Here is a 21,951-nt window from a genome sequence, read left to right as displayed (position 1 = left end):
CCAAAACACCAGCCAGCCCTAAACCCCTGAACCCATCCACCAGGGTATTTCCCATGATCTATCCCTATATGATTATCAACTCCCTTTTTCATCATACACGATCGCACGTATCGCCCCCCCTCCTTTTTGGAAAACCCTATATAACCCTGTTTCTTTTTGATAGCCGATGACCAAGAGTGACCAACGAGACGTGAAAATGCAATCGCTAATCGCATCGCTACCGCAAAAAAAGAAAGTCATGATGTGTCATTACCTCCCGTCAACACACCCGACTTAGTTGGCAGGCACCTGGGGAAATTCGGAAGCCTCACGAGCAGCCCAGGCGGTCAGGTCAGCTTTGGTATTGGCCAGAGCGCCGTGGAGACCAAGCTGAGAAGGAGTGCCCTCGATGCGGTGGAAGCCGTTGTCGTTCTTGTGGAGAACGATCTGGTAGCAAGTGGCGGAACCCTGGCGAGAGATGATGGTAGAGTAGGCAAGGAAGAACTCCCAGATCTAGGATTTCAAAAGTTAGCAAGATGCATTCAGACTCGAGAAGCTAGGAGTAGTCATAAACTTACGCGGAACCATCTCTTGCCGTACTTGGCAACAACCTTGTCCTGGTTGGCCATCCAGTTCCTGTACCATCTCCAGAGAGTACCAGAGTAGTGAACACCAATGGTATCAACGCTCTTGACCTCGAAGCCAGCGCCCTCGCAGCGGTCAACGAACCAGCCGAGAGGGGTAGAGGCATCGGCGCCGGGGAAGATGTACTTGTTCATGAAAAGACCCCAGATGAGATCCTCAAACTGCCAGTGCTTACGGAGACCAGCAATCTGCAAGAAGAAGATACCATCGTCGTCGAGCATGTTGTGAACCTGCTTGAGGAAACCGTGGAAGTGGCGGACACCAACGTGCTCGGCCATCTCCAAGCAGGTAATCTTGCTGTAGCCACCCTCAGGGACGGGGATATCACGGTAGTCCATGCACAGAATCTTGCTCTGGTCCTCGGGAATGCCAGCATTGCGCAAAGCCTTGTTGCCCCAAGCAGTCTGGTTGCGGCCGAGAGTGATACCGGTGGTCTTGGCGCCATAGTTGACACTGGCGAAGCGGGCAAGAGTGCCCCAGCCGCAGCCGATGTCGAGAAGCTTCTCGTCCTTCTTGAGCTCAATCTTTTCGCAAACAACAGCAAGCTTGTTGTCCTGGAGCTGCTCCAAAGACTCCTCCTTGTTGATGTCGGCAATGATACCAGAAGTGTAGATCATACGCGGGCCGAGGAACCAGCCGTAAAAGTCATCACCGCGGTCGTAGTGGTCACGGACCTGCTCCTCATCTGATAGGTCGGGCATGTTAGCGAAAGTCTGAAGACCAAGCCGATAGTAGCAATCATACCCTGAGAGCGAGTGTGCATAATGACCTCGGGAATCATGCCAGTGAAGAAGAACTTGACCAAGCTGAGAGTGAAGCGGAAGCTGGCCCAGTCGTGGCGGTACTCCAAAACCTCAAGGCAGTCACCGTTGAAGTCAACCTCGCCATCAAAGTACATCTCATGGAAGGTCTCCATGGGGATCTTGTTCTTGCCAGCATACTTGGCCTTATCCTCGGGCTTCTTGAAGGTGAGGTAGTGCTCGACAGGGCGGCCGGGGAACTTGGCCTTCTCATTCTTGCGGGGGGCAAGGGTCGAGGTGGCCAGCCAGAAACCAGAGATGATGGGCAGGGAGGTGATGAGGGCGAAGAAGATGGTTGTCTTCAGGCCACCGCCAACCTTCCATGAGAAGTACCAGGGGACACCGATCAGGAGAGAAAAGAGGGCGGCGTTGGAGAAGGCATCTGTGCCAGCGGCATCGGCGGGCAGAGGGGCATTCTTGATGGTTGGGTACTGGAGACGGATACGAACACGTTAGATAGCTGTGAATTGGGTTCATCCCAAGCCAATTGGGGGGCCAATTGGATCGGATGAACAAGCCAACAGGTCTCCAGAACTACTCACCGAGGTGGTGCGGACACCACAGTCCTCCGACTTCTCAAAGGTGAAAGGACCGGCCTTGGGCGTCTCAACGAACTTAAAGTTGAGGGAGGTGCCATTGCCATTGGCAGCGTCTGGTTTCGACATGTTTGCAACAGCTGCAACAGTTGCAGTCCGGAGTCCAAATGCTTGCAGTTGGACGGGTGGACTGGTGACTGTTCTGCGGGCAGGGAGGGAGGAAGGAAGTTCGAGGGGGAGAGAAGTTGTGGGAGCTTTGTCCACAACACACAGCTTGGTTTGTAGTTTTTGACAGGCCAGGAGAAAGGAGGTGCCCAGTCCACCAGACCCCAGTCCCCTGGACCTTTTGGCGGTGAGAAGCGAGCTGGCAGACGCTGTGGGGTGTTTCCTGGGGTGTTCCCACAATGTCTTGGCACGGCAAGCAAATCTCCAAATCTCAGCAATCTCGCCCGCAGCTGTTTTGTCTTCACCCCTGGCATCAAGCCCTCTCCTGTCCAGCTCATCTCCTTCATCCTGGTTGGCCAAAGCTCTGGCCAGAGCGAACAAGCATTTTCAGCTTCTTGGCCCCGGTTTGGTAACCGTTTCTTAAATTCACCACCACCTTGACCAGGTTGCTTCCACCACCCTGTCTTGCGGTCTGTTCCCCGTTGAGGTGAGGTGCATCAAAATCTCCACCTCATCTGCTTCTGCTCAACAATCTCAACAATCCCATCTAGGAGGCATGCACTGAAACACCAATTGGGACAGGCCGTGCGCCTACCTTTACACGTTCGCGGCAGTGATTTTCACTATGTGCTGTTAGACTACATGTCCATGAGCTATAAGTGCCATGGACTACAGCTGTCTATGTGTGTATATGGTTTATAGCAGGTGGATATGGACTATCAGCTCTTTGCTGACATGTCCAATGGATGTCGTGCCAGCCCTGGCCAATTAAAAGTGCAATCAATTGTTTTCTTTATAGCCTTTCACATGTGATACACCACTAGATGGGCAAGGGAAAGCAGAGCAACACTGACATCGCACAGAAGTTCCGCCAAACATTCGGATCAAAGCTTGCTTGAGCCATTTGGGGCCCTCCTTGCTCATACCCAGTAGCAGGCATCTATGCCAACAGCATATGGAAGCCAATCATGAATGTCTCTCAATATTGGACGACCCTGAATGGGTTTCAAAACAGGTACCGTAGTGATCACTCTGTAACTAAGAATTGGACGTGTCCCAAGTTGACAGTCTTGTGTTTATGTAGCTGAAATGTCTCTTTTGCAAGCTTGAGTTGGGACTTGGATAGTGATCAAAATTCCCGTTACAAGATGTTAACCAAATCTTATGGTTCAAGTAATACTTCAAACATGCTACTCCATAGACCCACGGGAAACAGGTGAGCTATGATCCAGGATTATAAATGTGCCGTAGGGTGCTCCAAAATCTAGAAACACTCTCAACGTGTAGTGGTTCCTGGGTATTATAATAACGGCCATGGCCTTAGGGAGCTGTGAAATCGAAAAGGACGGAAATGCGTCGGTTGGCACAATTCTGAGCCCCTTATCTGACCGTTGTCCGACCAAGGAGCCGGCATGGAGCCGAGATGGAATATTTCTAAGCCATTACCCAGTATCACCGCGATTGTCGTGCCTTTGAAATAATCGGCAAAGGATAATACACCACCTGACCACCTTGCAGTTGGTAACTTAAGCCACCAAGGAACTGACCATGGGACCTAGCAGAAAGCCACCCGCAGTAGACGAAAACTAAGTTCAGAGGCGTCGAGGGATAGACACCCCGTAAGCCGGGAACGGTGACGCATGATCCATTGCTATGAAAGTCACCACCCCTTGGGCATCTCTTGACGTCCACCGGATACCTGGCATCTCTGGAGAGCAACTACGGCCCAAGTGTTGGATCTTCACCATATTAATAGCCCACTTCACTGTAAAACACCTACCTCTCACTGGTGAGACTCCTACTCGTAGTTACTAAAAATATAGAGGCCATTCTCAGTTCTGGTAACTATCGGCCATAAGTCTCATGGCCGGTTCAGCATCCGTTTTAGTTAGCCCAACAGTTGCTAGCGCCAGGAATGAGGGGATTAAGTTGAAGAGGCGCTCCCACGAGGATCGACAGGGATCTTCACGATGTATCTCGTGAGTCGTGTGATGTCGAAAGAAGCACTGAGCTAAGTAGCTAAGGTTCGGCCCGGTCATCAGAAAGGTGGAATCCAAGGAGGAATCCGACTCCTCCTTGGACCCCGAGCCCCTTTCACCACTACCTAGCCAGTGTCAACGGCGCGTCTGAAGTCTTCAGCTGAAGCCAATAACCGCCTCCCAGGTGCGCAGAACCTTTCGGCCCCGTTCCAGGTTACCGAGAACCTAACCCCACGTCCGGGCGACTCCCAAGGAAGGAGCCATCTGTTCCCCAAGGGCAAACCGGTCTCAAGCTTGACCAGACTCAACCAGACGGCAGGCACCTCATGACATGGCCACTCATGTCATCCAAGCAGGACACCCTCGAACCTTCCGTTTCTCCGCCCTGTCCAATCGTCATCGTCATCGTATCTGCCCTGCCGCGGCCGCCGGCCTTGTATAAGAACGAAGTCGCGCTCCTTCCCCAACAGCCACCCCCAGTCGAATCATCAACCAATCCCCCGCAGCGGTTGATCAGCACCAGAACTTGAGAGGACGGTCTCTGACTTTGAGTTCTATCTCCCCTCAACTCCGTTTACCTATTGTATCTCCCCTCCTATTCCCGCTCCTAGTTTTGACCTCAGTACCGCTCGACCAAACAGTCTGTCGTTTATCTTCGCTGAGTCCTCACTTCAAAGCCCCAATACCATACAACCTGCGACTTGTCACCGTCTACACCCACAGCAACACCACAATCGACAACCATGTCCAAGCAAAAGTCAGGGCTGGGGAGTGGCTTGCCCAAAAACGCCAATGATGCCGAACAATCAGCCCAAGTCGAGCTCTATAATGTGACGCTTGCCGAGTCCGCTGAGCAGCGTGAAAGAGAGATGACTTTTGGCGAGGCCCTCAAGGCAGACAGGCGCTTGATCATGTATTCGATCGGCTTTTCGGGAACCATCATAATGGAGGGTTACGGTCTTGCCCTGATGACATACCTCTTTACCCTGGAACCCTTCAACCGCAAGTACGGCGTTCTAACAGCCGATGGGAAATATGAGGTAAGAGTCGCTTGCTTCCTAGGAGAAGCCCCCGTGGTTTGGCCAATGTGGTGTGTACTAATGTGTTGTTTCGTTTCTAGGTTGAATACATTTGGAAGGTTCTTCTGCCGCTCACGGCGCAGATTGGCTCCATCATCGGGATCTTTGTTACAACGCCGTGTACCAAATGGTTCGGTTACAAGTGGACGACACTCCTGATGCTTATTTTCTCAGCCACTCTCGTCGCCATGCCTTTCTTCGCGCCCAACATCATGATATTGTGCGTCGGGTTCTTCCTCCAGGGTATCCCATGGGGTGTCTTCCAGGTCGTCAGCCCTGCTTACGCCTCCGAGGTGTCCACCATTCAGCTTCGTCCCATCTTGACTACGTGGAACAATCTTTGCTGGGTTATTGGCCAGCTGCTGTCAGCAGGAGCTATCAAGGGCTTCTCGGTGGCTTTCCGCACTGAATGGGCCTTCAGGATCCCTTTCGGTCTTCAATGGATCTTCACATTCCTGCTCGCCATTGGTATTTGGTTAGCCCCCGAGTCTCCATACTGGTACATCCAAAAGGGTGAGATAGCCCGTGGCCGGCAGGCGATCGTTAAGCTAGTTCGCAAAGGAGATCCGAGCATGGCCGAAGAGAAGCTTGCCCTGATGCAGCACACCATTCAGCAGGAACATACGAAGGACGCTGAGATTGCCCAGCTTGGCAAGTGGGAGAGAATCAAGCTCATGCTCAAAGGCTCTGACGCCCGGAGAACCGAGATCGCCTGCATTGCGTGGACTATCCAGGCCATGTGCGGCTCCAGCATCATTGCATGGGGTCCCAAGCTTTTCGAGAATTCCGGGTTGGACGCCAGCCAGTCTTTGTCTGTCAACATGGCTTTGCCCGCTGCAGGACTGCTTGGAACACTGGCCTCCTGGTGGTTGATGGCGTACGTGGGTCGGCGATCCATTTACTTCTACGGCCTCCTTGTGATGGCGTTACTCCTGGTGGCATGCGGTGGTGCTTCCTACGCCCCAGCTAACGTCTCGGGATGGGCAGCTGGTGGAGTGTTGACCGTCTACACCATGGTGTACGACCTTACTGTCGGCCCGATCTGCTACTCAATTGTATCTGAAATACCGTCTATTCGCTACCGCGCTGTCACTCTCTCAGCAGCTCGCGGCGCATACCTGGGATCCAACCTGATCAACCACTTCTTGACACCTAAGATGTTGAGCGCGCCTAGTGAAGGCGGCTGGGGACTCGGATCGCGGACGGGCTTCGTCTACGCAGTCCTTTGCCTCCTTAGTGCTACCTACACTTGGTTCCGCATCCCTGAGACTAACGGCCTCTCGGCTCGCTCTCTGGATATTTTGTTCCAGCACGGTGTTTCGGCGAGACAGTTCAACAATGCCACGGCTGCTCAATATGAGCAGCTAGATCGCGAGAAGAACACTCGGTTGACCAATACCGCGTCGCAGAATAGTGTTTTTTCAGTACATGCGGTTTCGAGCAAGGCTCAATGATTGGTGCAGTGAGAGAAGAGACATGGTGCGACGGCGAGGGCAGAGCGCCAGGGGGAACTCGAAGCTGTTGTAATGAGACCAAGTTTAACATGCCCGTTTCGGTATTTGAGGATGATTGTGTTATTTAGTATACCCTTTTTTCTTTTCGTGTGGCGAAATGTAGCCGAGGAGCTGGGATCAAAAGAGCACGCAGTAGAAGCATGTACCTGCTGAATGTATTAGCTACGACATACAAACAATAACGAGATACATTATGATGATGATATGAGTGACCTGGGACTTGGAAGAGAATCATGACCAAAAGTCCGACCTAGACATATTTTATAGACGTTCCCACGGGGAACTGCCCCTGTTCTTTTTCATCTGTCTCGGCCTCGCCCACGTTCCTGCTCCCTTTCCTGCTCTAGCTCACGTCTGTAGCTGTTATGCCCGCGTTGATCCTCACGCCGCTGCCGCTTTTTTTCCTCTTCTTTGCGGTAATCATTGAGACGAACCGGCCTCGTATCCTTTTTGTGCATTCCCGCCTTCGGGTCCCAAGTCCCCGTCTCCTCGCCTGCTTTCAAGTTTCTTGCGCCCAAGCCTGCGAGATCAGCATGTCGTTTCACCTCTTTGACCTTGCCCTGCATTTGGCCGTTCCAGCCAAAGTTGCGCAGCAAAGCCGCGCCAAAGTCGTCGATAGGCACGGCCTCGTAGTCCTCTGCTTGGGGTTCGCGGTCTGGGTCTTCTGATTCGAGATTGAGCTTGCGCTTCTTGGGCTGAGATGATTCCCCGAGGAGGGACTCGAGAGCTTCGTCGTTGAGAGATTTGGGGGGCTTTGAAGCCTGATCCGGAGAGGGGCTTCTCTTGAGCGGGGAGGATCTGGAGTTGGTGGATTTGGGGTTGATGGCGAGGCCCCACTGGACGGGCTTTTTGGAGTCTTGCTGGTCGGTGGTTTGGGAGGTAGAGGGGGAGCGTCGTCGCCGCCGGTTGTGAGAGGATCTTGCCCTGTCTCTGGATCTGTCTCTTTCTCTTTCTCTTTCTCTGTGGCCGTCTCTGTCTCTGCGACTATCCCTTTCTCTGTCGCTGCCCCTGTGACTGTCCTTCCGAGACCTGAATGAGGAAGAAGTAAACTCGTCGTCGCCATAGGTCAGGATGGTCTCGGCGCGACCGTTGAGCTTGCTGCCGGAGCGGCCATTGTCGCTCTGGGAATTGTCCGAGTCGGAATCGTCGTAGTTTTGGTCATTTGCGCTGGCGCGGTGTCGTTTGCCGAAGGTGGGACGGGTGCGCTTTTTGATTTGAGAGCCGCTGCCGCTGCCTCCCAGAGAGATGGCAATCTTTGGAGGTGGTGAAGGCATTTTGATGTTGTGCAAGGCAAGGGGGTTGTGTGACTGGGAAGTTGAATGCGAAGTCAAGAAGAGGTGGATTATGTCGAGGTACCAGAGCACAAATGCGCCAACATTTAAGTGGGTCCTACAAATGCCAATGTGTAAGGTTTGCTATTGGGACTGTGCCGAGGGCGGCATCGTGTAGTACTTTATGCCTGATCGGTCAGGCAGAATGGCTTAGAAAGCTTATTATCCGCAAAGACATCCATGAATGTCATCCAACAAGCTTCAGGATGCTGACACTTTCCTCACTCCACACTTTGGGTTTCACAACCGGATCGGCTACTTTTTCCCATGACACCGATTTTCTTCTGTTTTCGTTACTACAGCCCTCGAACACCTCATGCTTCGACATCGACACCATCCCAACCTGCCGAGATCAGCCGTCGATAGCCCTGAGCAGGGACGTTCATGAGCCTCCAAGGCAGGCTGGTGGCAAGGCGGCCAGACATGATCATGGCTCCCTCGAGGCTCGAGGCTCTGGTACAGCATGACGGGATATTCAGCAAGTCCTCTTTATTTGCAGCATCTGGATTCTTATTCCAGGAAGAAGCAGTTCTTCATACTCTCGTCACTCTCTCATCCCCTTCCAGCGTTTCTTTCAGCCGCCGCGGCCCCCCTTCCTTGGCATCACCTGCAGAGTGGCAGACGTGCCTTTCTCGCCAAGACATCCTTGCTACCGTGGCAAGATGGATCCACACTGTGTTATTCACTCACTCAGAAGCTGTTGCCGCGTTGATGCCCCAATCTAGTGGATTTTCCAGGCCTTTTCCCCTCTATAATGCAGCCCCAGCAGCTGTCGTCAGCACCTCTCCAAACGGCGAGTTCACGCTTTCTTCAGGCGCTGATGCATCTCGGCTTAACATTTTTCGATTCTCTTACTGCATCATTCCCGCCAGCCGCTGCCCGATTCCCATTCTTGACTCTGGATTATCTGATAGCCCCCCAAACCGGCACGACAGAGATTTTACCCTCTGCCTCGCGACCATTTCAATCAATCGACGCAGTGTTGAAAGTCGCAACGCCCGCGATTTCCATCATTTCTTATCGCTCATTTTGGGTCTGCTCAATTCTCTCAAGCCCATAATCACATCCGTTTGATTAAAAACGGATGTCGCGGTCGCTGATGACATGACTGAGGTCGGTCCCGCCGACCGCGCGAAGCTGCTGCGATCAAAACGGGAGAGTTTGAGGTAAGTAGCGGTGCATTCGATAGAGCTCAATTTTCCGATCATTTTGATATGCAAAAGTCGGTATTAACCTGGTGTAGCTCAATTGTGCAGTCGCGGAAGCGCAAGCTGCGCGAACTATATGCTGTTGCGACCGACGAAGATGGCATTCCGAACCTGGACCTCAGCAACCTCGACGCGGCCCCGACAGCACCAGCCGAAACATCTTTCTTGATTGACACTGACTTCACTCAGTACGTACCTTCTCATATCTGCAACTCTAGGCTGTTTTATGTCCTCAGCGACGTGACACCGTGCTGTCGCGTCACTCTGGCTCTTGTTCTAACCTGGTGAACTTATAGAGGCCGACGACTGGGAAAGCTCGCCAAGTTCCCGCGCCGAAAAGTCCTATTCGATGCACGAACTCTTCCAGCTCACTCCCAACCTGCAACTATTGAGAATGTGCCCCATTCTTCCATCAAGGATGCCCCGGCCAATAAGCCTGCCGCCCACGTAGCGAATGATGCTCAACTCAGCACCCCGAAGTCTTCGTTGACGGTGCAGGACCAACAGGTCCTACCACAATCTTCGACAACGACGACAACCTCGACTCCGTTACCCCTGGCCGCGCCCGATAATTCGAAAGCAGGATCGCTTGGACAGAATGGCTTACATACTGACCTACATGAGAAGGCATCGTCCTCCTTACCGCTAACCACCGCGACAAGCAACCATATCGCCACGAATGGTACCATCACCACACCCTCTCTGGCGCAGCCTGCTCATCCATCAGCGCCAGCGTCAGCGAAACCTCGCATCATCACGAATGCTGTGCCTCTCGAACATGCCCCCGGATCGATGGATGTCGACAGTGTTGCGAGCCCGAAAGACTCAGGTTCAGCCCCAGCAACGGCAGACTCGTCACGGTACCAAGATGCTCTATCCTCTCCTGGCTCCACCGCCTTGTCGGCACAAACTCCTGCTGTGGCAGATTCGGCAAACACGAGTCCCGAGAATGAAGGACCACCGTATGTGGAAAGAGCAGACGATACGAATGGCGTCAAGGCTCCAGAGGATGTTACAGCAGGAGATAGGGAAGGCGAACGGAACGCAAGCAATCCTACGGCAGATGCAACTTCGTTGGACGAGTTGAATTCGGCAGTAATGAGTGGTGTTGAGGCCCAGCTTCTTCAGGAGTCTGCTGCAGCACAGCTTGCACATGAGGGTAGCTCAGCGTCACCTCAGGAGCCAGAAGATAAAGCCCTGAGCCCTGCAGAGGCCCGTTCCGCCGGCAAGTCTTCCGCCGAAGCATTAGCGAAACCTGTTCAAAATGCGGCTCAAGTTGTTGGCCAAACTGTGATGCAGAGCACACCACCTCTTGCGAATGGACTATCACCCACTCCGGGACCTGTGAGCGAAAGGCGGGAAGCTAGCTCAGTTGCGCCGATGGACTTGGATGTTTCTGTTCCAACACAACCGACAGAAGTCCCACAGCGGCCCTCAGCTCACGAAGCAGTCACCAAGGCTACACCTACCCCGGTTTCAAGCTCCACGCCAACACCTGTAGGGGTTTCGAAGGACGAAAATGTCGCTGTCACACAACAACGGGCAACCCCAGCCAGGGAAGTTCCAACCATTACCATTGAGCCTCCAGCGCCCCAGGCCACCGAACCCCGGGTCCCCGAGGAGGCAGATAATGATTCGGAAAAGAACCTCTCAGCCCCGCAACTGAAGTTGCTCGCGAATAGGGAACGCGATCGACGGCGAAGAAGTGTCCCGACAGTTATTTTCGGCAAGCCGGCAAAGAAAACACACAAGACGGTTGATGACAGTGTTTTGGCGATCAATCGCCAGAGGCCTGGATATATACCTTCTGATGACTATTTCACTCCGCTTTTCATTGAAGGGTTCACCCGCACATCTACCTGGATGAAGCCTATTGAGAAACTACTTAACCAGGCCCACAAGACAGTCTCCACGTCTGACCAGTACCTGTCGATACTCGATCACCAGGCGTGCAAGATTCTGAGAAGGGTTTACCATTTACAGCAGCATGACAAGTGGTCCCTGAGACAACCTATGAGGTGTCCAGAGCCGACCAGGCCCCCGTCTCACCAGGATGTTTTGCTCCAGGAAATGAAGTGGATGAGGACAGACTTCCGAGAAGAGCGCAAGTGGAAAAGGGCAGTTGCTCGGAATCTTGCATATGCGTGCGCAGAATGGGTTTACTCAAGCCCCGAGGAACGCCGCGCGCTTCAGGTCAATGCTGTTGTACCACCAAAACCAACAGCACCGGGCCAGGATGTTCAAATGACTGATTCTGGTGAAGGAGGAGAAGAGCCACTTCCCGAATTGGATCACTCGGATTCACCGGCGGAACATGAGGATGAGCACTTGGAGGCCATGGTCGAGACGGTGGCGCCCGCCATGATATTTGCGCTCCAGGATGACGAGGTTGTTTTTGGACTGCAGCCTAGTAAGACGGCTGAACTCCTGCTCGAGAACCTTCCCATGTATGGATCACCCCTCCAAGTACCCAAGTTCGACCTTGTTGGGCCCGAATATGATCCGGATGCAAAATGGAAGAGACCAGCTGTGCCCCTGAGCAAGTTTGTCGAGGGCGAGATGGTACTGGCCGACAAAGGCCCACCGCGAAAGCGACGTCGCTTCGACTATCTTTCAGACAGCGACAAGGAAGATGGCGATGAAGTTATATTCGGCACGCAGCCAGATAACAATGCGCATTCGCAGCCAGAAAACTCGGCCGTTGCGCTATTCAACCCTGAAATGAAAGCTGTTCGAGATCGTTTGCACGCAGGTCACCAATTCCGACCCCCGACCGAGTACCCCATGCCTTCTCAGAGCTTCTTTGAATGCAGGATGGCATCGCAATGGACCTTTGCGGAAGACAACCAGCTCAAGTCACTAGCACTCGAGTACAACTATAACTGGTCTCTGATTTCCAGCGTGATGTCGACAAAATCCCTCTTTTCTTCAGGCGCTGAGCGGCGGACTCCTTGGGAATGCTTTGAGCGGTGGACCAATCTGGAAGGCCTGCCTACTGAATTGGCCAAGACGCCGTACTTTAAGCAATATCAGCTACGTATAGACAATGCCCAGCGGGCTATCCTGCAGCAGAACCAGACGGCCCAGCAGCAAGTTGGGCCAAATGGCGCAGTCACTCCGGTTCCTAGGCGCAGGCCGACCACGACGATGCGGGTAGAACGGCGCCGCAACCAGAAGCATTTGGCCATGATTGATGCCATGAGGAAACTGGCGAAGAGGCGGGAGACGGCCATCCAGAAGGCCCAACAACAAGCCAGTCAAGTTGCCAGCCGTAAGGTGAATGAGGTATCCAGGCAGCCGATTCCGCCGGCCAAGACGCCGCGTGATTATAGCATAATGAGGCATGAGCGTGACCAGAAACTTGCTGAGAGGATGGCTCAATACACAGCGCGGCAAGCAGTTGCCCTCGGAAAGAATCTGGTAAGCTTCACAATCCCTACTCTTTCACCAAGTCTTTCCAGAACTAACATCACATGGCAGAAACCACAGCCTCACGCGGTACCGGGCACGCCTGCTGCTCTTGCCGCGGCACAGGCTGGGCAAATGTCTGGTGCCAATTCCCTGATGGCCGCCGCCGCCGCTGCCCGGCTGAACGTGCCAGCCCAAGTGGCCCAGAACAGAGTGCAAGCACGGGTCCCGATGCAAGCACCTCTCGGAGCAGTGCCACCTGCCGTTCAGGCTCGTTTGAATGGTCTTGGTGCACTTGTTCCTCCCATGGCCGGCATCCCTCAAGCTCAGCTTCAAGCCGCTCTCCAAGCACAGCAGAGAATGCCAATGGCGACACCACAGCCAGATCTCAACCTCGTCCTGCAGGCTCAAACCATCCAACAGCAGCAGCAGGCGGCCATTCGACTTGCTCAGCAACAGCGACAGGCGGCTCAACAGGCTCAACAGGCGGCAGCTCAACAAGCCCACCAACAGGTTCACGGCCACCAGCAACAGCAGGTTGGGCAGCAGCAACATCAGCCTCAACAAGGAGTGGCCCAGCAGCCTCAGCAGCAGCCACAGCCTCAGCAGGTTGGCCAGCAACCTCAACAGCACCCCCAGGTCAATGGAACCCAGAATTCACCCTCACCCATGCGCAGTGTGGTAAACGGTCTAAACCAAGGAGCATTTATGGCCAATGCCAACGCCCAGGCCATGATGGCGGCCTTTAACGGAGGTGGCTTGGCTACTTCACCAGGCGCTGGGCTGACGATGCCCATGCTAAACCCCAGAGTGGCGGGTGGGGCTCTTAACCCTGCAGTACAGCAGCGCATCGCTGAGTTGGAGGTGCATTATCGGAACAAGAGTCCAGGCCTCACGCAACAGGAGGCCAGGAACCTGGCCATGGAGCAAGTGGGCAGGATCATCGTCCAGAACGCCCAGAATCACCAGCTTGCCCAAGCTCACCAGCAGGCCGCTATGAGCGCTGCGGCTGGGCAGCTGGGACACCAACCAGGCCTGAACGCCATGACAGCAACCACGAGCCCGCATCAATACGCATCATTGCTGCGGGCTCAGCAGCAGGCCCAAGCTGCCCAGATCCAAGCCCAACAGCAGGCTCAACAAGCCCAGCAGCAGGCCCAGCAACAGCAGCCACATAATCCGCAGGCTCACCAAGCAGCGGCAGTGCAACAAGCACAAGCCCAGCAAGTTGCTCAACTTGCTGCCCAGCAGGCTCAGCAGGCTCAGCAACAGCAGCAACAAGCTGCTCAACACCAAAGGCAAGCGAGTGGTAGTGCCACGCCTGCGCCTGGTAAATAATCATGTAGTTTGTTGCTGGACTGCTAGACTTGTCTTGTAACTACAAAGCACTGCCACGGTCGCAATGTGTTTTATGTTGCAGTGGACTGGAGCTGGTTTCTCATGATCAAAACATGGTACATATTTTGAGGGTAGAAGGCGGGCACGGGCATCATTCGGTAGACGGGACGGACCTTGCCCTGTAATGCATGCGTTATATCCTCTGCATTGTTTTTCAAACACGGGTAGAACGAGTTGAGTTAAACTCTCTATAAAGGATAGAGGTCAGCGGAGGACTGGACTGGGGAGTTTAGGGGGTGTTTTTGACCTGATTCATGTACATATTACAAGTGATCAGACACAAACCAATGATCCAAAGAAGAACATAGAAAGCATGGCGAAGGGCACGTCTGCATGTATTTTCTGGTTGTTCCTGTCTTGTCTCCCAATGAAATGGGCAATTTGTCTTTTTGAATATTATACGAGCCTGGCTACCCACTCCCCATCTAAAACGCCGTGTAAACCCCTGACTGACACTCTACTCATCATAGCTATCCTCCTCGTCATCGTCATCCTCCTCGTCGTCAAACTCGTACTCGCTCTCCTCGGCCCCGTCGGACCTGGGTATCATGACGAAGCCCCCCAAGCACGTAATCCTGTTTTGCGTCCCATACGCGCCCAGCAGCTTCCCTACTTGTCTTGTCGACTCCTCCTTCTTCTCCTCAACCTTGAGCTCACCGCTGCCCAACCTCCAAACACGAACCAGCCCATCACTCCCCGCCGTAGCCACAAACCACGACCTAACCCCCTTTTCGTCTTCCACAGGCAAAACCACAAAATCCTTCACTCTGCCCGTCACACCGGCCTCCTTCCCGCCCAGCTGACCGACAAGCCTCGCCGTGGCAAGCGTCTTCCCCTCAGTCGCAGGCTGACAGTTTTCTTCCGCCGTATCAAAAAACAGCACCCTCCCATCCTCGGTCGAAACCGCCAACAAAGCACCATCCTCCTCCTCATCCCCAAGCCGGACGTACTTGATCACATGAACCTTTGTCCTGTTGCTCCCCCCCATCACCCTGCACCTCGGCCTGCAGTCCATCCCAAACACAACCACATCCCTATCAAACGCGAGCGCAAACTCATCCTCCCCTCCCTTGCTGCTGCTGCTGCCCCAGATGATTCGTCTCGCTTCACCAGTCGAGTGCTTCCCCTCCCCCGCTTCATTAAGCATCGTCCGTTCAAAATTCAACACCCTCGACTTCTTTCCCGTCTCCAAGTTCCAAAGACGCATGCATTTCTCTCCCTTGGAGACCGAAATCATGATCTTGTTGGAGGGGTGAACCGCAAAGTCGTTGACGCCCTGGGGGGTCCCGCCCACACCGGCGGTGTCACCTGATGGGCGACCAAAAACCTTGGGGATGGGGCATTTAAAGTTGTGGAGGAGGGCCCAGTCGCGGGTGCGGGTCACGCCGATGGTGCAGTCCTCTGCTGCGGAGAGGAGCTTGGAGCGGTTGGGGAAGCAGAGACGGGTTATGTTGCCTGTATGATGCAGCAGAGTGCCGAGCTCGCGGTTCTTGTTGTTTTCGAGGATGGGGCGGGGGGCGAGAGAGGAGAGGAGCTGGGTGTCTGGGTCGGAGATGGAGCGGGAGGAGGGGGGGTGGGCGGAGAGGTTGTAGATGTTGATGCGCTCGTCTGTTGAGCCGGTTGCGAGGAGGACCTTTTGGGTTTGTTTAGGGGTTGGGGCGGAGGGGGGGGAGATGGCGAGGCAGCGGATGGCGGAGTTGTGGGCGTTGAAGAGGAAGGTGTCGGCGAAGGAGGCGGATTGCTCGGTTGTTGTGATGGGGGTGGTGGTTTTCGACTTTTTGGACTTCTTCTTCTTCTTGTCGGTGGATTCGGCCTCTGCTGGGGGTTCAGAGGTGACTTCGGTTGTTTTGATAGTGACGGTGATACCGTGGAGAATGCGGTCGTAGGAACCGGCGATGAGTTGGATGTGGACGGGGGCATCGCCGTTCAGCTTGAAAGCGGTCGACTTGGGGGGAGCAGCGGCTTTGGCCGGGGGGGCTTTGACTTTCTTGGTCGCATTGGATTTTTCGGCGACATCGCCATTGGCGGCAGCTTCTCTTTTTCTCTTGGGGGCCATTGGTTCTGTGGGTGGTGGTGATATGAGGGAGACTGTTGTTTTGGTGTCACTTTCTAAGATCTTTTTTCCAACATGGATTTGTTGTCGCATTAGATGGACGTTGCTCGAACTTTTTTTAGTGGGGACTTTTTTCTTATCTTATCGCTCACATCTTGGCCGACTAGCTCTGGCCAAGCTTGTCAGTGATCAAAAGCTTGGAATTCAGGTTTGACAGACAGCAATGGAAGCTGGGCAAGCTGAGGCTCATTCTTAGGTAAGTATGTTGTTCAATTCTTTACTTCATGAGACCTCAACTCATTCTAGCTCCACAGTTTGACGCTGATATCAAGTGTTTCTTGGTAGTAGATAGTGGCGCTGGAACCATCAAGGTGCCGGCCAGCACATGGTGTAGTGTAGGGCACACTGGTTTTTGGCACTTTGTTGGACTTCTAACTGGAGTGATCTTCTCTCACGTGAATCGTCTCGCGACGACGTGTCCAAAATCTGGCGAGAGGGGCATCGTATCACTACAACTCTGAGGAGGCAAGACCAAAGAGGCTCTCAGTCTAATCTCGTCTCGGGTCACTTCGACTCATGCGGCAGAATGCAAGCCGTCCAATGACCAGAGCCAGACTGCTCGGCTTGATCGCCTGATGCTGTCAGTGCAGCGTTGCAGCAACAAAATTCCTAGATCGACAGCTTGCAGAATGACAACCAACCCGAGCCAGGCAACGATACAGCTTCCCGGATTGGTCATGGCCATTTGTCCCACTGAAGGAGCACTGAGGAGGCTGGATAGCTCCTTGGACGACGTCAAGAGAGGGGTACAACGTGGGCTAAGTCGCTGCCCACGAGAACTTCGTGACGGTTGACGCTGTTGAGTCCTGGGGTCAGAGTCAGGAGACCAACCCTGAAGCTTGGACGAGTTTGGTGCTTGATCACATGCTGTGAAGGACAGTCAGTGAGAAGAAGCTCAATTGTCCCACTAAAACAGGGACCAGGACACCCCGCTTTTCAATCAATTCTCCATGTCGCTCTCCGGAGCTGATGGACCCTTCCAGGTCGGGGGGATCGTCACTTACACAAAGAGAAGAGGGTGTGTTCAGGCTGATATTTCATATTTCTATACACTATTGGTTATACGAACACACAGCGGTGCAACGCACCCACTGACTTGATGCAGAAACCAAACAAATTCTGCTGTTGCATCAGCGACAAAGTTAAAAAGAGACGCAGTGTGTCCAGTGCCGTCGGCACTCTGGTCATTTTGTGGGAGGGATGCATGCAAGCGGGCTTGGAATGGAAATCCCTGCACTCGCTCCGGTTTGGCGTTTCCACGCGCGTCTGCCCTTAAACACTTGCCTGATCTGGCACCTCTTCGGCCTGACCACATCTTGCTTCCTCCCATCTTTTCTAGCTCCGTACATCTACGGGACGCCTGGTATCGTCCCAACTCTTGTCAACCCAAATGAAACAGACACTTCTGCTGTCACTTTTGCCCATTGGCGTATGATCAATTGTTACTGCGTCTTGGTGCTTCCTGCAACGTTGGCAGGACGCCTGGATCTGGATCATTTCCCCCATTTATTGAAGACTATTTATTCCTCCCTTGCTTTGTCGAGCTCCCAACCCTGACGACCACGGGTCATCCAAACGCCGGACGAAATAGAAGCAGAGTGGTTGGCAACATATTGAAAAAGAAATCTTGGGCTATTGGGCTGTGGTTACACGAGCTGGACGCGAATCTCAACCAACTGGATTGGGACGAGCTTGGAAGCTTCCACTGCGAGAACAACCTCGCACTAGCTGCTTGAAGAGAGGACACACCAAACACTATGGAAGAATCACCCGAGCGTCAGGGCCCGGAGATCCTCCGTCCCATTCCCCGGAGACCTTTCCGGCTGGCCTTCACATCTCCCACACCTCCCGAAGAAGATTCGGCACCCCCAAGTGCAACTCGAACACCAGGCATCACGGCCTCCGACCTTGCCTTCCTCGACATTCACAACAACCCCAGCCAAGCGTCGAGAAACCCTAGCACCATCAGCCGCGCCACCTCGTTCATGAACCTCACCGGTTCTACACTCCTAGGGATCTACTCCCCGTCTCTGACACCAGGCATAAAAGGAGACGCCGTCGATACCCCCTCATGGGACAACAACACAGGTGGACAAACCCCTGGCACTCTACAGTCCCCAGACCCAGGGGACATCGACGAGCGAACCCTCACGCTGATCAAGAAGCGAAGAGACAGCAGCAGCCACATTGACAGAGAGCACATCCGAAACTCGATTCGAACCTCGTACTTCCCCTCTTTAGCCCCCACCGCCGACCTCGAACCCCCTTCCCAAGCATTCATCATCTTCTCCATGGCCCTCCGCGCCTCTTTACTCTTCGCCCTCGGCCTAGGCTACGGCGTCCTCGTCACCCGCCTCCCCAGAGCGCAAAACTTTGATCCCCAACAACCCCCCACTACCTCGGACGAACCCCTCGACTGGCGATACCTCCTCTTCTGGGGCGCCTCGGGCGTTTTGTTGGGATGCCTCCTCCCCTGGTTTGACCAGTTTTTCATCCCCGCCGCGAAGAAGAACGGGCCTCTGACCGGCAAACCCCTCCCGTCATCCCCACAACAACAACGGCAGCAGAGCGAACGGGAAGGGCGACAGCAAGACGCGGACTATGTGCTCGTTATCCGATCGATCGGCCTGTTTGTGGGGATCGTCTTTGCCATTAGGAAGCTGTCTTGGACGTCGACGATGCAGGTGTCTCTGACGCTGGCGTTGATAAACCCGTTTATTTGGTATCTTATCGACCGGTCGAAGCCGGGGTTTTTGCTGAGCGCGTTTGTTGGGTTGGTGGGGACGGTGGGCATGATTGGGTTGGGGTTGAAGGATGTGTTTCCGGGGTTGATGCCCGCGCCGTCATTTTATCAGCATGGGGATGGGGGGGGGTTGGGGTCGGGGCGCATGAGGAGGAATGGGAGTGCAAATGCTGGATATGTGGCTGGGTCGGGGGGGGTCAAGTTGGTAGGGGAGAGGGAGGTGGTTGAGACGGGGGTGTGGATGTTGAGTGTGTTGTTTTGTAGCTGTGTTTGCTTTGGGAATATTGGGAGGAGGTTGGCGCTCAGTGGGGAGGGGGCTGCGAGGGGGAGATGGGGGGGTGTTAGGTGATGGGAATGGCTGGTTGGTTATGGAGAGAAGAGTCTATCTGAGACATGGTTTGATATGTAAGAGAGAATTTTGGAGGAATATTTAACACTATTTTAATCTCGATTCTGTTTGTGAAATGTCGTTTTAGTCTGGTGAAAATGTGAGCTGAACTGTTGGTATTCAAACAAGCCGAAAAAGAAGGGTGATAGCACGCCGAACAGGCTCAACCAAATATCTAGCCTAGATTATATCTATCCACAGCCATTCCTTACCACCTTGCTTTTAGTGACCATACAGCCAAAAAAAAAAAAAAAACAAAAAAAAATTATGTACAACGCATCTAATATATTACAAAACAGTCCAAAGCGTGCATCCAATAGTATCCCTTCTCCTTACGACACCCAACTACAAACACAAAACCTAGTTAGCAGTGCATTCCCTAACAGAGATCTATGATCTCGGGCTAATCCAAACTGGAAGGAACACATACAGACACAACAATATGATCAGCAAGGCAGTTGAAATGGGCAGTGGAAAGCTCCTTAGAGCGCGGTGTAGCCAATATACCCTAGACGGACAAAAAAAACGTTAGCTTCGTATCCATTCCCAAGGGTTTCGTCTGTGTAGCAGCCTGCCTGCCTCGTTGGGGGGAGCAACAAACGTGAAGTTATACGTCAAAGACATATAAGGGTGCCAAGAGAGATTCAATAGGCTTCTGGGGGTGGATAGGTAGTCAAGAGGGCCTGAAAAGATGATAGAAATACTGAGGAAGGAAAAAAAAATAAACTCACCAAGAAGTCATCGCCGTCTTTTCAAGCTCGATGAACTTCTCACAACACATCTTCAACCGTCTTCTCACGCTCCTTTCGACCAAAAAGTCCTGTCTCTTTGGTGGATCCCGAAGCTTGTGAGCAAACCACCACGTGAATTTTGATGGGTCGCTAGGCATGAGAGGGTCGTCAATTCGGTGTTTCATCGCCCTGCCAAACGCAAAGGCCATGAGGTCCCTGGTGGAGGCGGTATGAAGTGATTCCACAGTCATGTCCGTGGTGGTTGTCGTGGGGGTGGGAGCGGTGTCCTCAGTGCCGATGGCGGTACGTCCCTCCACCTCAAAAGAAACGCCATCAGCTTTATCCTCCTCCCCTTGCTGTCTTCCAGTCTCCATCGCCTCCATCGCCTCCTCCTCCTCAAAGCTCACATCCCCAAACGGCTCAACATTTGCCATCCAATACTCGTCCCTCACCCTCCTCTCCAAAACCCTGAACCGCCTCACCCCCACCACCTTGACCAGATAATCCCCATTGTCAAGCAACCGGTGAGCCTCCACCCTCAAAACAGTCCCCACATCGCTCTCCTTCCTCGTCAGGGGATCAACCATCGTCATGCCAAACTCTTTATTCCCCCTCAGCACCCTCTTCATCATAAGCCTATACCGCGGCTCAAAAATCCGGAACGGCATCTTCATCGTCGGCATCGCCGTCGCTAGCGCAAAAATGGGTATTTCGTCCTGACGAGGCGGTGGTGCAGGGGGTATATCCTTCCGGGCCTCAAGCTCGTCCGGCCAGAGGACGGGTATCAATTTCATAATAATGCGATTCTCCGGGTATTCCGACAAAAACGGCGTCCCATCCAAAGTGAGACCCTGACGACAAACAGGACAGTAAAGATCCTCCCCATGAGTAGTTATCGACTTCAGACACGGACGACAATACGTATGCCCGCACGGCGTCGTGGCAGGCTCATCAAACAGCTCAAAGCATATCGGGCAGTCGAACTCCGGTCTGAGGACTTTGCTCAGCCGGGCGAGGAAGGACTCTTCCTCTTCTGGGGCGGCGGCGGGTTGGCGCTCGAGTTCCCCGTGAACGGTGCTCATGATGCTCGAGGCGAGGATGTCAGTCCCGCAGTCCATCACCGCGTGGTCTTTCCCGCACAGGCAGCGGTAGACCTTTTGACGGTTCTCCAGCACGGGAAAGGTGATGTTTCTTGGCCGCTCAAGCGGTTCCGGTAGGCAAGTCTTGCATAATGAGGTTCCGCATGGGAAGATTGTCGGCTCGCGTAGGAGGTTTGAACATGAAGGGCATGCGAGAAGCTCCTTAGGCTTCCAGACGGGGTCGTGATCGGCCATTTACCTACCCGGATGATTAGCGATTGAACGTTGACATGATAATCATCATCACTGCTCACGTACCTGAAAGCCGTTCACACAAGTTCCACGAGCGGTCGGTGGTGTCACGTGGGTGACAAGATAACTTGTCCAATTGAGCCGCTTATGTCGAAGACGATTGACAGATCAAATTCTGAGAAGGTCCTGATTGCTTTGGAATTTTGTTGGATTTTGGAATCCAGAATTGATGGTTGTCCTGTCGTGGAGTATGCAACTTGGCTATAGGACTTGCACAAGATGTTCCATCGTGCGGCTGTGTGCTCTCGATAGCGATGGAGACTGGGTTGAAGAATGAATGGAAGGCTCGGGGTGTAACGTTTGAGAAAAGAAAGAGACGCCGCCCAGGGTTAGTGAGCGAGTGACGATTAGAATTGGTCAGCAAAGGTAAGAGAAGATTGTTGGCGTTGAAGTCTGGATCAAATGATAACCACCTAGCGATCGCGGTCCCCGATGGTGGAGCCTTCCAACCATACCAGCATCACCGACCCCAAACAGCAACCAGCAGGAGTATTACAACCCTGCATATCGTCGACGAGACCCAAAAGACAGTCAATCGGCCTT

The 21,951-nt window shown here is 53.5% G+C and overlaps 8 protein-coding genes across 8 annotated transcripts; 4 read left to right on the top strand and 4 right to left on the bottom strand.

Moving 5' to 3' along the window:
• Window positions 1-273: 273 nt before the first annotated feature.
• Window positions 274-2,418, bottom strand: MT2 (Sphingolipid C9-methyltransferase 2; the record flags this gene model as incomplete). The annotated part of the gene is made up of 4 exons (XM_062916121.1): window positions 1,967-2,418; window positions 1,369-1,855; window positions 558-1,309; window positions 274-492 (listed from the first exon to the last, which is right to left on the bottom strand). The coding sequence occupies exons 1-4, from the start codon at window positions 2,087-2,089 to the stop codon at window positions 274-276; spliced, it is 1,581 nt and encodes a 526-aa protein (XP_062762138.1). The 5' UTR covers window positions 2,090-2,418.
• A 1,859-nt stretch (window positions 2,419-4,277) lies between these two features.
• QC763_711250 (uncharacterized protein) lies at window positions 4,278-6,951 on the top strand. Its single transcript, XM_062916120.1, has 2 exons — window positions 4,278-5,144; window positions 5,225-6,951. The coding sequence occupies exons 1-2, from the start codon at window positions 4,848-4,850 to the stop codon at window positions 6,635-6,637; spliced, it is 1,710 nt and encodes a 569-aa protein (XP_062762137.1). The 5' UTR covers window positions 4,278-4,847; the 3' UTR covers window positions 6,638-6,951.
• Window positions 6,497-7,971, bottom strand: QC763_711240 (uncharacterized protein; the record flags this gene model as incomplete). The annotated part of the gene is made up of 2 exons (XM_062916119.1): window positions 6,497-6,843; window positions 7,020-7,971. 2 exons carry the CDS (start codon window positions 7,969-7,971, stop codon window positions 6,815-6,817), a joined length of 981 nt encoding a protein of 326 aa, XP_062762136.1. The 3' UTR covers window positions 6,497-6,814.
• Window positions 7,972-8,231: 260 nt separating this feature from the next.
• eaf1 (RNA polymerase II transcription elongation factor SpEAF) lies at window positions 8,232-13,982 on the top strand (the record flags this gene model as incomplete). Its single annotated transcript, XM_062916118.1, has 4 exons — window positions 8,232-9,194; window positions 9,272-9,424; window positions 9,533-12,656; window positions 12,717-13,982. Exons 1-4 carry the CDS (start codon window positions 9,133-9,135, stop codon window positions 13,980-13,982), a joined length of 4,605 nt encoding a protein of 1,534 aa, XP_062762135.1. The 5' UTR covers window positions 8,232-9,132.
• Window positions 13,983-14,499: 517 nt separating this feature from the next.
• MAK11 lies at window positions 14,500-16,188 on the bottom strand (the record flags this gene model as incomplete). The annotated part of the gene is made up of 1 exon (XM_062916117.1): window positions 14,500-16,188. The coding sequence occupies one exon, from the start codon at window positions 16,186-16,188 to the stop codon at window positions 14,500-14,502; it is 1,689 nt and encodes a 562-aa protein (XP_062762134.1).
• Window positions 16,189-17,105: 917 nt separating this feature from the next.
• Window positions 17,106-17,431, top strand: QC763_0110590 (uncharacterized protein; the record flags this gene model as incomplete). The annotated part of the gene is made up of 2 exons (XM_062906481.1): window positions 17,106-17,173; window positions 17,314-17,431. The coding sequence occupies 2 exons, from the start codon at window positions 17,106-17,108 to the stop codon at window positions 17,429-17,431; spliced, it is 186 nt and encodes a 61-aa protein (XP_062762133.1).
• Window positions 17,432-17,912: 481 nt separating this feature from the next.
• QC763_711210 (uncharacterized protein) lies at window positions 17,913-19,247 on the top strand (the record flags this gene model as incomplete). Its single annotated transcript, XM_062916116.1, has 1 exon — window positions 17,913-19,247. One exon carries the CDS (start codon window positions 17,913-17,915, stop codon window positions 19,245-19,247), a length of 1,335 nt encoding a protein of 444 aa, XP_062762132.1.
• A 117-nt stretch (window positions 19,248-19,364) lies between these two features.
• Window positions 19,365-21,351, bottom strand: QC763_711200 (uncharacterized protein; the record flags this gene model as incomplete). The annotated part of the gene is given in 4 exon segments (XM_062916115.1): window positions 19,365-19,527; window positions 19,543-19,631; window positions 19,717-19,794; window positions 20,018-21,351. The coding sequence occupies 3 exon segments, from the start codon at window positions 21,349-21,351 to the stop codon at window positions 19,619-19,621; spliced, it is 1,425 nt and encodes a 474-aa protein (XP_062762131.1). The 3' UTR covers window positions 19,365-19,527; window positions 19,543-19,618.
• Between the last annotated feature and the right edge of the window lie 600 nt (window positions 21,352-21,951).

This window comes from Podospora pseudopauciseta (genome assembly GCF_035222475.1).
Source record: "Podospora pseudopauciseta strain CBS 411.78 chromosome 7 map unlocalized CBS411.78m_7, whole genome shotgun sequence".
Classification (NCBI taxonomy): domain Eukaryota; kingdom Fungi; phylum Ascomycota; class Sordariomycetes; order Sordariales; family Podosporaceae; genus Podospora; species Podospora pseudopauciseta.
Note: the sequence above shows the minus strand (reverse complement) of the source record. Positions and strands in the feature narration are given on the sequence as shown.

Bases quoted from the DNA above. Each gene is read 5' to 3' on its own strand.
- QC763_711250 (XM_062916120.1), top strand. From the start codon at position 4,848: ATGTCCAAGCAAAAGTCAGGGCTGGGGAGTGGCTTGCCCAAAAACGCC. The intron at 5,145-5,224 runs GTAAGAGTCGCT...TTTCGTTTCTAG, and splicing joins CAGCCGATGGGAAATATGAG to GTTGAATACATTTGGAAGGT.